Source organism: Hippocampus guttulatus, chromosome 19 (genome assembly GCF_054856545.1).
Source record: "Hippocampus guttulatus isolate MCC_2025c chromosome 19, RoL_Hgut_1.0, whole genome shotgun sequence".
NCBI classification, from domain to species: Eukaryota; Metazoa; Chordata; class Actinopteri; order Syngnathiformes; family Syngnathidae; genus Hippocampus; species Hippocampus guttulatus.
In genome coordinates this window covers 10,342,817-10,355,777 of record NC_141279.1, presented here as the reverse complement: position 1 = coordinate 10,355,777, position 12,961 = coordinate 10,342,817, and the positions used below count along the sequence as shown (strand labels likewise).

Here is a 12,961-nt window from a genome sequence, read left to right as displayed (position 1 = left end):
TTTGTCCGTCATCTGCAGTCGTTGGTAATAACGAACGCTGCCAAACGCTCATCTACGGTGGGAGAGGTGGTTAACTTGATGTCCGTGGATGCTCAGAGGTTCATGGACCTCACCACCTTCCTCAACATGCTGTGGTCTGCCCCTCTTCAGATTATGCTTGCACTATACTTTCTCTGGCAGGTACTTTAGTAGTGTGGTTTGTACAGTATCTTGACAATGTTGTTTTGTTTTTATTAAAATCTACCCATCAATCCATCCATTATTAATATTGATTGCTCTGATCGATTGATTCTGGTTTATTTCTTTTTTAAATCGGGACGTTCGATGTCCCTTTTTTTCCAGACCGATAGCAGGTTCAGTACTCAACTATTGACTACTAACCGATACTAAGTAATTGAGACCACGCTTCTGAAACATAGCATTTCTATTAAAACATTGACAGATGGTTTATTTCTGACAAAAGGCTCAACAGTCACACAGCAATTCCAAAATACAACAAAAACAACTCACTCTGAATTTAGGATTCATTTATATTAAATTAAAAATTAACAAAATTGCACTAGGGTCACTATAGCCGCAGGCGTGCTGGCACTTATCCTAGCTGTCTTTGGGCCGGATGGTGTATACACCCGGAACTGGTCACCCGCCAATGGCAGTAGTTGTTTAAATAATACAAAAATGATACACAAACAGGGCGGCCCGGTAGTCCAGTGGTTAGCACGTCGACTTCACAGTGCAGAGGTACCGGGTTCGATTCCAGCTCCGGCCTCCCTGTGTGGAGTTTGCATGTTCTTCCCGGGCCTGCGTGGGTTTTCTCCGGGTACTCCGGTTTCCTCCCACATTCCAAAAAACATGCATGGCAGGCTGATTGATCACTCTAAAATTGTCCCGAGGTGTGAGTGAGGGTGTGCATGGTTGTTCGTCTCTGTGTGCCCTGCGATTGGCTGGCTTCCAATTCGGGGTGTCCCCCGCCTACTGCCCGAAGACAGCTGGGATAGGCTCCAGCACCCCCGCGACCCTAGTGAGGATCAAGCGGTTCGGGAGATGAATGAATGAATGAATGATACTCAAACATCAATAGTAAAACCAGAGAAAGTGATTGTTGTGCATAGCTGTATCAAGTATTTGAATACAAATACAACATCACTTCTTTTGCGCCAGTGCTTATGTTGCTTGTGTGATTTATTCTCAGTGACTTTGCTTCCAGAATCTGGGGCCCTCAGTTCTGGCTGGAGTCGCTGTGATGATCCTGCTAATTCCATTCAATGCTGTGATAGCCGTGAAGAATCGTGCCTACCAGGTATTGACCGGCAGTTATTTTCTAACTTTTTGTCATGTAATTCTGCTGTTGTACTTTTCTTAGCGCATCCTTACACGGACATATTGAATTATCACCACGTGTTTATCATCCACAATACACACAATTTTTTTTTTGATCAATTAGCATCTAGTCATTTTCTGATCATATTTTCGCACGCTCATTTTGCATTTGTATTTGTCTCCCAGGTGGAGCAGATGCAGCACAAAGATAGCCGTATTAAACTCATGAATGAGATCCTTAACGGCATCAAAGTGCTGAAGCTGTACGCCTGGGAGAACTCCTTCAAGGAAAAGGTGTTGGCCATCCGTCAGAAGGAGCTCAATGTGCTGAAGAAGGCGGCCTATTTGGGAGCATTGTCGACCATGGCTTGGACGAGTGCGCCTTTTTTGGTATGCTCTTTCTTTAGAGGTCTGCAAGCTGTTCTTTTTCTGAGGCTTGCTGAAATACTGAGCTAATTGGCACATGACTCAATTAAAATGGCTTTGTTGACAGACTTGTTGAACATAAAATCAGAGTCCTTCAAACTGAACTTATACTTGAACACGCCAAATAAATACTGTACAGTTGTACCTCTACTTATGAAATGAATGTGTTCTGGAAGAAATTTCTTCAGTAGAACATTTTGTAAGTAGAGACACGTTTTCCATGTTAATGCCCTAATCCGTTCCAAGACCCCCAAAATTCAGACATTAATGTTTGATCAAGCATAATATGTCAAAAACAAAGAGTAGAGTAAAGAATAAAAATGATGGTCATTTAACTTTTAACTGCATCGTCATCGTTTTTTGCCCTCTTTAGTTCATGTTGCATTCAGGAAACTCGGAGCTGTCAGTAGCAGCCCATACTGTATTTTTACCTTTCATGTCTTGAAATGTCTTTCGTAACAAGAGGCAATATTTTCCTGTTGAGGCATTTCGTAACTTGAAAATTTCGTTTGAAGAGACGTTGTCAAGTAGAGGTATCACTGTATATTGCACTTTGCAACATGACCAGATAGCTGAATTTTGACACTGAAATGAATACCATCCATCCATCCATCTATCTTCTACCGCTTATCCGGGGTTGGGTCGGGGGGCAGCAGCTTTAGGAGGGAAGCCCAGACTTCCCTCTCTCCAGCCACTTCTTCGAGCTCTTCCTGGCGGATCCCGAGGCGTTCCCAGGCCAGCTGGGTGACATAGTCTCTCCAGCGTGTCCTGGGTCGTCCCCAGGGTCTCCTGCCAGTGGGACATGCCCGGAAAACCTCACCAGGGAGGCGTCCAGGAGGCATCCTAATTAGATGCCCGAGCCACCTCATCTGGCTCCTCTCGACGTGGAGGAGAAGTGGCTCTACTCTGAACCCCTCCCGGATGACCGAGCTTCTCTAAGAGAGAGCTTATCTCTAAGAGAGAGCCTGGACACCCTGCGGAGAAACTCATTTCGGCCGCTTGTATCAGGGATCTCGTTCTTTCGGTCACGACCTGTAGCTCGTGACCATAGATGAGGGTTGGGACGTAGATCGAAATGAATACATAAAAATGATTTGATACACAAACAATAATTTGGAAAACTATAGCCTCATGGCTTTAAGTTTCATATTTAACCCTTTCAGGGACAGTGGTTACTGCAGTGGACAGCTTATCATGTTATCCATCCATCAGGTTACAGGGTGCATGAAAGGGTTAACTTGAAAATAATGAGAATAATCGCCAACCACAGATTTAACCATAAACTCAATGAAATCCCAAAATAAAAGACTTAAATTTGAAAAAGTGCAATCCCGTGTTTCATAGAAGTCCGGCTCGTATTCTGTTTTAACAGTTTATCTTCAGCCAGACACCATCTGTTTGAGTACCCGGTAGATCTTTCAAACAAAGGGACATCAAAACAGATCTTGCGTTCATTTGTATAAACAAACAGGCACGTTATCTAATAACCCAACTCTTTTTGCAGTCTCGCAATGTTTTAAATAAGTTAATATTTACTCAGGGCAGCTCAGGGGAGAAGTATGTCGTTCGCGTCACAGTCGTTAAGTTCTGAGTTCAAATCTTGCCTCTTCCTTCCTCTCGTTTACCTGTACCAGAAACATGCATGTTAAGTGCATTTGAACCCTCGAAAGTTTCCATTGGTGCAAATAAGAGTGTGAATAGTTGTCTTATTTATTCAGTATGTGCCCTGCTATTGAATGGGGACCCGTTCAGGCTATACAGAGCCGCTACTCTACTCAAGACAAGCAATCTAGAAAATCGTGGAGAGACGCGTTTTCCATGTAAATGCCCTAATCCGTTCCAAGCCCCCCACCCCCAAAAAAATTCTGACCTAAATGTTTTCTAAAGCATAAAAATGCATCAAAATATGTAACAAATACATGTTACAATTAGATTATTGCCCAATAAATGAGAGTTGTGCATCATGTAAAAAACAAAGAGCAGAGTAAAGAATAAAAATAATGGCCATTTAACTTTTAACTGTGTCCTCATTGTTTTTTTTGCCCTCTTTAGTTCATATTCTCTTTCAGAAGTGGTTTTTGCCTGCTGTTTTGTAAAGAACTGAGCAAAGGACGTCTGCTTCTGTCGGCTTTTAATAATACTTCGAAAATGTCCAAGGCAAACATTAGCATAGTGAGCGATCGCTCGACTGGTGATTCACATTTTAGTCAAACTATTGGAATGCCTCATGGCCCGAGGGGCGAATGACGAGGTCACTGCATAGCCACATCTATCTATTTATCTATCTACACACACAGACACATACAGTAGAGGTCCCTCTTAGCGAATGGGATGCCAAAATTATGCTTGGTAATAGCCAATGGCAGAGCAACTATAAGTATGTTGCGCTCAGGAAACTCCTTTCGTATATTGAAATTTCTTTTGTAACAAGAGGCAATATTTTCCTGTTGAGGTGTTTTGTAACTTGAAAATTTCATCTGAAAAGTTGTTCATAAGTAGAGGTCCCACTGTATTTCCCATTGAAATAATTATCCATCACCAGCTGTTGAAGATCAGATTATTTTGAGTGAGACTTGTGTTTCTGTCGACAGTAAACTGTTGTTTCTCACCATCCATTTGTTGATGTGTCCTCAGGTTGCACTGACAACATTTGCTGTGTATGTGACGGTGGATGAGAACAACATCCTGGATGCGGAGAAGGCCTTTGTGTCACTCTCTCTGTTTAATATTCTACGTTTCCCTCTCAACATGCTCCCTCAAGTTATAAGCAGCCTCGTACAGGTGGGCCATAACTTCTCTTAGCCTCTTTGTCTCTCCGCCTGCGTCGGCGGGGCGCTTAGGGCGCGAGAGCAATTCTGTTTGTGTTTGTGGTTATTTAAAACAAGTCATTTTTGCATAATTCAGGTCATAAGAGCAAAAAAATAAATAAATAAAAACCTGACTTCCTTGATCACCAGTTTCAGTTTATACTGAATACGTGTTTATTCTGCATTGCAGACAAGCGTCTCCCTGAAGCGAATCCAGAGTTTCTTGAGTCATGATGAGCTGGATCCAAATTCAGTGGACAGAAAGAACACAGCGTCAGGCAAGAGCAAACACAGTACACGTGTCGTCGTTTCATGCCTGCGCACTTCACTTTAAGAGATGAGTCATGCCTTCGAATATATGCATCGTCACTCTAGCTCATCAACTCGTGGAAGATTGCGTGTCGAGTAACTATTTCCTGCTTGTAACTTTCACCCAGTGACTTTGGGTGTGAAGAGGCTATTGAGGTTTGCGAAATTATGAGTCACCATGCTCAAAATATGTCTGCATAATGTTTTACTTGATAGATTTTTCAGTCACTGTTGTCGATGGGAAATTCACCTGGGCCAAAGAAGATTCTCCTGTGTTGCACGAGTATGTCTTGCCAAGTTACATACACGCTTGTCTTCTTTTCGTTCATAAGCAGAGAGAGGTCATTACTATTGACTTTGTTCTTTCAAGCATCAACGTGTTGGTGCCTCACGGCTCCCTGCTGGCAGTGGTGGGCCATGTTGGCTGTGGGAAGTCCTCACTGATTTCTGCCCTGCTGGGTGAAATGGAGAAACTTGAAGGAGATGTTTCCATTCGGGTATGCCTGCACTCAGTATCTTGTTTGACATGCAAACAAGGAGCAGTTAATCTTGTTTTTCCACCATTGATGCTAACATTTTTGCAGTACAAATTAACATAACATGATAAACTGTCCACTGTAGTAACTGCTGTCCCGGAAAGGGTTCATAACAAGAATCATGAATGTTTGGGAATTTATTTTTTATTTTTTTGTCAGGGATCAGTGGCCTACGTTCCTCAGCAGGCCTGGATACAGAATGCCACGCTGCGTGATAATATCCTGTTTGGGAAACCGTACAATGAACAAAAGTACCGTTGCGTTTTGGAGGCCTGCGCCTTAACCCCTGACCTGGAGGTTTTGCCAGGAGGAGACATGACGGAAATAGGAGAAAAGGTACTTCCGTTTCTTTTTGTTTTTACTCCTGTCCACTGAGAAAAGATTTGTAGTTATGACAAACACATGGGGGTATCAAAATTGCCTGTATTCTACAATACCTAAATATCTCTTTAATGTTGCCTGTTGACACAACAGGGCATCAATCTCTCTGGAGGCCAGAGACAGAGGGTCAGCCTCGCCCGAGCTCTATATTGTGATGCAGATGTCTACCTGCTGGATGACCCGTTGTCTGCTGTTGACTCCCATGTGTCCAAACACATATTTGACAACCTAATAGGTCCAGAAGGAGCACTAAAGGGCAAGGTGGGTTAATATCAAGTACCATATTTTCCGCACTATAAGGCGCACCTAAAAGCATTCAATTTTCTCAAAAGCTGACAGTGCGCCCTATAATCCGATGTGCCTTATATATGGTGTTAAAGTCTCTTTAAATTCCCCATTGAATTGTTTCCCTGTTAGTGTTCCAATTCCATCTAGTGGTGATTATTAGCAGGAACCAATTGCAACGAAAAAGGGTTCTGCCTGACACTAATGGACATGTGCATTCATCTAAACACACTCAAGACAAATACTTTGTGAGCTCTGCAGAGCCATTATGAAACAAAGACAATACCAAAAGCATAGTTAACTACTGTCTAAATGAAGGAAGAAGGAGAGAAGCAAGACTTCTAAGGATATTTAGCCCCTTGTGGATGTGAATGTGAGCCCACGAGGTTTGTGTGCCTTTTTGTTGAATCAATTATCTTCATAACTTTTGTCTTTCATTTATTGTTTTGTAATGCCATTTGTATTTATATGTTTCATGTGTGCGACCAGTTCTCGTGGCTTTGTTCCAGTTGCAACAGTTGTGAAGGCTCTATATAAATAAAGCTGTATTATATTGTATTGTATTCTCTTTAGCGTAGCGTAGCAGCGGATGCATAACGCAACAGCAGCCACTATAGTCGCCTCTATTCTATACACCTTATAATGCAGTGCGTCCTATATATGAAAACAGTTTTAAAATAGGCCATTCATTGAAGGTGCGCCTGATAATCCGAAGCGCCTTATAGTGCAGGAAATGCAGTATTTTTTTTTTATTCATTTGTTTTTGTGCAGGTGCCCTATTTGATACATGTTTAAGCTTTGGTGGAGGTTGATTCTCACTGACTCTTCTTCACTTAAGTGTGCATGTCCCTGTCTGTACTTTCTCTAAATCTGTTATGATGGAGACAGTGACATTTCTTATTCTTCCAATTATTATTTTTACCTGTTGTTTGACCCTAGACACGTATTCTGGTGACACATGGCATTAGTTACCTGCCCCAGGTGGACAATATAGTGGTCATGGTGGATGGAAGAGTGTCAGAGATGGGCTCATATCAAGAGCTGCTCAAGCAGAATGGAGCATTTGCTGAGTTTCTCAGAAATTATGCTCTGGAGGACTTCGTAGACGAAGATGAGGCCACAGGTAGATTTTTTTTTCATACATCATATTCACAAACCATCAGCTAATACTTTAATTTTCAGATTGATATATTAATTTGCTTCATGTTTTTGCAGAGGAAATAATCGATGACGAAGATTTGTTCCCAGAAGATACCCTTAGTAACCACATGGACATGGTGCAGAGTGAACCGGGAATTAATGAAGCAAAGAGAAACTTCATCAGGTGTGATAAACATGTTACCACATTTCAACATTTGTGCGACTTTTCAGAGCCCAAAGCACACACAGAGCATTTAAGTAATAATAATTATAATTGCTAATCAATTGCATCCTTCATGGTAACAATATACTTTGCATATCACGATACAAAATTCACGGTAAAAAAAAATTTTAAATTCAAAAAAAACAATTACAAAGTGAATCATTTCTGAATACAGGAATTTTTCTTCCGTTCAAGAAGATAAATTGATCAAATAAATACTGACATACTGACGAAACAATATTGATTGGGATGGCATTTATTGTCCTCTCCGTGAGCCGTCACCTTACCGTGGTGGAGGGGTTTGTGTGTCCCAATGATCCTAGGAACTAAGTTGTCTGGGGCTTTATGCCCCTGGCAGGGTCACCCATGGCAAACAGGTCCTAGGTGAGGGACCAGACAAAGCACGGCTCACAAAGCCCCTTATGATAAATAAAATCGATGGCACTCAGTTTCCCTTGCCCGGACGCGAGTCACCGGGGCCCCCCTCTGGAGCCAGGCCTGGAGGTGGGGCTCGTTGGCGAGCGTCTGGTGGCCGGGCCTACACCCATGGGGCCCGGCCGGGCTCAGCCCGAAGAGGCAACGTGGGTCCCCCTTCTCATGGTCTCACCACCCGTGGGAGGGGTCAAAGGGGTCGGGTGCAATGCGAGCTGGGCGGCAGCCAAAGGCGGGGACCCTGGCGGTCCGATCCTCGGCTGCAGAAGCTAGCTCTTGGGACATGGAATGTCACCTCTCTGGCAGGGAAGGAGCCCGAGCTGGTGTGTGAGGCAGAGAAGTTCCGACTGGATATAGTCGGACTTGCCTCCACACACAGCCTGGGTTCTGGTACTAGTTCTCTCGAGAGGGGTTGGACTCTCTTCCACTCTGGAGTTGCTCATGGTGAGAGGCGCGGAGCAGGTGTGGGCATGCTCATTGCCCCCCGGCTCAGTGCCTGTACATTGGGGTTCACACCGGTAGACGAGAGGGTTGCTTCCCTCCGCCTTCGGGTGGGGGGACGGGTCCTGACTGTTGTTTGTGCATATGCACCAAACAGCAGCTCAGCATACCCACCCTTTTTGGAGTCCTTGGAGGGTGTGCTGGAGAGTACTCCTGCTGGGGACTCCCTTGTTCTACTGGGGGACTTCAATGCTCACGTGGGCAATGACAGTGAGACCTGGAGGGGCGTGATTGGGAGGAACGGCCCCCCCGATCAGAACTCGAGTGGTGTTTTGTTATTGGACTTCTGTGCTCGTCACGGACTGTCCATAACGAACACCTTGTTCAAACATAAGGGTGTCCATATGTGCACTTGGCACCAGGACACCCTGGGCCGTAGTTCGATGATCGACCTTGTGGTTGTATCATCGGATTTGCGGCCGCATGTTTTGGACACTCGGGTGAAGAGAGGGGCGGAGCTGTCAACTGATCACCACCTGGTGGTGAGTAGGCTCTGATGGTGGGGGAAGATGCCGGTCCGTCCTGGCAGACCCAAACGTATTGTGAGGGTTTGTTGGGAGCGTCTGGCGGAATCCCCTATCAGAAGGAGTTTCAACTCCCACCTCAGACAGAGCTTTTCCCATGTTCCGGGGGAGACGGGGGACATTAAGTCCGAGTGGACCATGTTCCGTGCCTCTATTGTTGAGGCGGCCAATCTGAGTTGTGGCCGTAAGGTGGTTGGTGCCTGTCGTGGCGGCAACCCTCGTACTCGCTGGTGGACACCAGCAGTAAGGGATGCCGTCAATCTGAAGAAGGAGTCCTATCGAGCCTTTATGGCCTGTGGGACCCCAGAGGCAGCTGACGGGTATCGATTGGCCAAGCGGAACGCAGCTTCGGTGGTCGCCGAGGCAAAAACCCGAGCGTGGGAAGAGTTCGGTGAGGCCATGGAAGCCGACTTCCGGACGGCTTCGAGGAAATTCTGGTCCACCATCCGACGTCTCAGGAGGGGGAAGCAGTGCACCACTAACACTGTGTACAGTGGGGATGGGGCACTGCTGACTTCGACTCGGGACGTTGTGAACCGGTGGGCAGAGTACTTCGAAGACCTCCTCAACTCCACCACACGTCTTCCTTGGAGGAAGCAGAGTCTGAGGACCCTGAGGTGGGCTCTCCTATCTCTGTGGTTGAAGTCACCGATGAGGTTAAAAAGCTCCTCGGTGGCAAGGCCCCAGGGGTGGATGAGATCCGCCCGGAGTTCCTCAAGGCTCTGGATGTTGTGGGGCTGTCCTGGTTGACACGCCTCTGCAACATCGCGTGGTCAACGGGGAGAGTGCCTCTGGATTGGCAGACTGGGGAGGTAGTCCCTCTTTTTAAAAAGGGGGACCGGAGGGTGTGTTCCAACTACAGAGGGATCACACTCCTCAGCCTCCCTGGTAAGGTCTATTCAGGGGTGCTGGAGAGGAGGGTCCGTCAGGAAGTCGAGCCTCAGATTGAGGAGGAGCAGTGTGGTTTTCGTCCCGGCCGTGGAACAGTGGACCAGCTCTACACCCTTAGCAGGGTCCTCGAAGGTATGTGGGAATTCGCCCAACCAGTCTACATGTGTTTTGTGGACTTGGAGAAGGCGTTTGACCGTGTCCCTCGGGGAGTTCTGTGGGGGGTGCTTCGTGGGTATGGGGTACCGAACCCCCTGATACGGGCTATTCGGTCACTTTACCACCGATGTCAGAGTTTGGTTCGCATTGCCGGCAGTAAGTCGGAGTCGTTTCCAGTGAGGGTAGGACTCCGCCAAGGCTGCCCTTTGTCACCGATTCTGTTCATAATCTTTATGGACAGAATTTCTAGGCGCAGCCGAAGCGTTGAGGGGGTCTCAGTATTGCACCCCTGCTTTTTGCAGATGATGTGGTGCTGTTGGCTCCTTCAAACAGGGCTCTCCAACTCTCACTGGAGCGTTTCGCAGCCGAGTGTGAAGCGGTTGGGATGAAAATCAGCACCTCCAAATCTGAAACCATGGTCCTCAGTCGGAAAAGGGTGGAGTGCCCCCTCCGGGTCGGGGGAGAGATCTTGCCCCAAGTGGAGGAGTTTAAGTATCTTGGGGTCTTGTTCACGAGTGAGGGCAGGAGGGAGCGAGAGATCGACAGGCAGATCGGTGCAGCGTCTGCTGTGATGCGGACGTTGTATCGGTCTGTCGTGATGAAGAAGGAGCTGAGCCAAAGGGCGAAGCTCTCAATTTACCGCTCGATCTACGTTCCAACCCTCATCTATGGTCACGAGCTATGGGTCGTGACCGAAAGAACGAGATCCCGGATACAAGCGGCCGAAATGAGTTTTCTCCGCAGGGTGTCCGGGCTCTCCCTTAGAGATAAGGTGAGAAGCTCGGTCATCCGGGAGGGGCTCAGAGTCGAGCCGCTTCTCCTCCACATCGAGAGGAGCCAGATGAGGTGGCTTGGGCATCTGATTCGGATGCCTCCTGAACGCCTCCCTGGTGAGGTGTTCCGGGCATGTCCCACCGGGAGGAGACCTCGAGGAAGACCCAGGACACGCTGGAGTGACTGTCACCCAGCTGGCCTGGGAACGCCTCTGGATCCCCCGGGGAGAGCTGGAAGAAGTAGCTAGGGAGAGGGAAGTCTGGGCTTCCCTGCTAAAGCTGTTGCCCCCGCGACCCGGCCCCGGATAAGCGGTAGAAGATGGATGGATGGCATTTATTGTGCAAATCTCTAGTCAAAGTTAACGTCAACACTACCTCGTGCAAAATAGTACCAAAAAAATGCTGATATTTGTTGTGAAAACAGTACAATTGACTTTGAGATGAATTTTCTATAATTCATTCAAATTACTGTGGCCATGGATAAATTGGACTTTGATGACTGATTCCTTTTTCAACTGTCGACAAGAAAGCAAGTGTATTCAATTAATCAGATCTCAAATGTAAAAATTAATAAGCATTCAAAATAACAAATCACGTTGCTGGTAGCTTGGATTGGGTAGTTAATGCACAGACAACATTTCGTGTACTTCTCCCGCAGCTGATGTATTCGTTGACATCGTCTGTCATTTCCCGTCTTCGGTTGCTGTCTGTGTTATTCTGTACTATTTTCTCCACATTTACATAAATTGATTGGTATGTTGCTGTTCAAATTAAGTTCTTTGTCGCTGTATCGCGGCTCCAGCTAGATGACAAGTGCACTGTATCACACAAGCACTTATTTTGGGGTTTTGCGACTGCATTAGCTTAGTAATTAGCGTGGCTTCTCATCTTTCTCCGCGTCTTCCCTTTGCCTTCGTCATAAAGCTACTTACAAAAATGTAGATTTTTTTTGTCGCTGTGGCGGCGATGGTTAGTGATTTGACGTACGCTTTGTAGCCGCCGGATGTAAAGCAAACTTTTGCCTTTTCATCATGTTTCGCCACGTTCGCTATCCAGCCGTAGCGCATTAGTAGCGTAGGCTTTGTCAGTGGTCTGCAACATTCAACGCCAATCTCTACCTGCGGGCAAATTCATACCTTGGATTGAGAATGCCTTCTGTAGCTCGCTGCTAGAAGTGACACTCATCAGGTTGAAATTTTAAAAAAAATGTGTACGCTTCTGTACACAACTGACAGAATTTCTTTTCATTGAAGGCAAATCAGCATCATTTCAGCAGATGGTGAGACACCTAAGTCCCGGTCAGTGAGGAGGCATGGCTGCAGTCAGAAGAAGCACCCAGAGCCACAAGAAAAGAAGCAGCAACATGGGATGGAGAAACTCATCCAGGCAGAGACTGCAGAAACAGGCAGGGTTAGTCTGTTTTTAGCACTTGTCGCTACAATCACTCACCACGTTCTGTATCAAAATTGGTCACCCCATCATCACTTGTTTTTGCATTTTAACAATGGTCTATCCTTCAGGTCAAGCTAAAGGTCTACCTTGAGTACGCAAAGGCAGTGGGAGTGCTGCTGTCTGTGCTGATCTGCATTTTATATGGCTGCCAGAGTGCAGCTGCAATTGGAGGAAACATTTGGCTCAGTGAGTGGACCAACGATGCCTTGCAAAATCGGACTGAGGACAATGTTAATATGAGGGTGGGTGTGTACGCAGCACTTGGAATTACACAAGGTAAGAAACGGTTGTAATGTATTTTTTTATTGTTTTGTTCCGACAGTATGAAAGTGGTTTCAATTTATTCACTTACCGTATTTTCAGCACGATAAGGCGCTTCGGATTTTAAGGCGCTCCTTCAATGAATGGCCTATTTCTAAACTGGTTTCATATGTAGGGCGCACTGCATTATAAGGCGAATAGAATAGAAGCTACAAGATTGGCTGCGGTTGGGCTATGCATCCACTAGATGGAGCTACGCTAAAGGGAATACAATACAATATAACGCAGCTTTATTTCTATAGAGCCTTTACAGCTGCTGCAACTGGAACAAAACCCTGAGAACTGGGCGCAAACATGAAACATATAAATACAAATGGCATTACAAAACAATAAATGAAAGACAAAAGTTATGAAGACAATCGATTGAACAAAAAAGGCACACAAACCTCGTGGGGTCACATCCACAAGGGGCTAAATATCCTTAGAAGTCTTGCTTGTCTCATATTTCATTCGTTTAGTCAGTTAACTGTGCTTTTGCGCAGAG

General features: G+C 45.9%; 1 protein-coding gene and 1 pseudogene across 2 annotated transcripts in view; one reads left to right on the top strand and one right to left on the bottom strand.

Annotated features, from left to right (window-relative positions):
* The window catches only part of abcc3 (ATP-binding cassette, sub-family C (CFTR/MRP), member 3), a 55,521-nt gene that overhangs the window by 25,887 nt on the left and 16,673 nt on the right, over positions 1-12,961 (top strand). For both annotated transcript variants that reach the window (XM_086137722.1, XM_086137723.1), the window contains exons 10-22: positions 19-180; positions 1,208-1,300; positions 1,507-1,710; positions 4,381-4,527; positions 4,744-4,831; positions 5,079-5,145; positions 5,233-5,359; positions 5,558-5,734; positions 5,873-6,040; positions 7,004-7,187; positions 7,280-7,388; positions 11,958-12,114; positions 12,225-12,432. In XM_086137722.1, the coding sequence (XP_085993848.1) occupies positions 19-180; positions 1,208-1,300; positions 1,507-1,710; positions 4,381-4,527; positions 4,744-4,831; positions 5,079-5,145; positions 5,233-5,359; positions 5,558-5,734; positions 5,873-6,040; positions 7,004-7,187; positions 7,280-7,388; positions 11,958-12,114; positions 12,225-12,432 (1,891 nt within the window). The remainder of the gene's footprint in view (positions 1-18; positions 181-1,207; positions 1,301-1,506; positions 1,711-4,380; positions 4,528-4,743; positions 4,832-5,078; positions 5,146-5,232; positions 5,360-5,557; positions 5,735-5,872; positions 6,041-7,003; positions 7,188-7,279; positions 7,389-11,957; positions 12,115-12,224; positions 12,433-12,961) is intronic.
* LOC147190252 (uncharacterized) lies at positions 7,898-9,902 on the bottom strand (annotated as a pseudogene).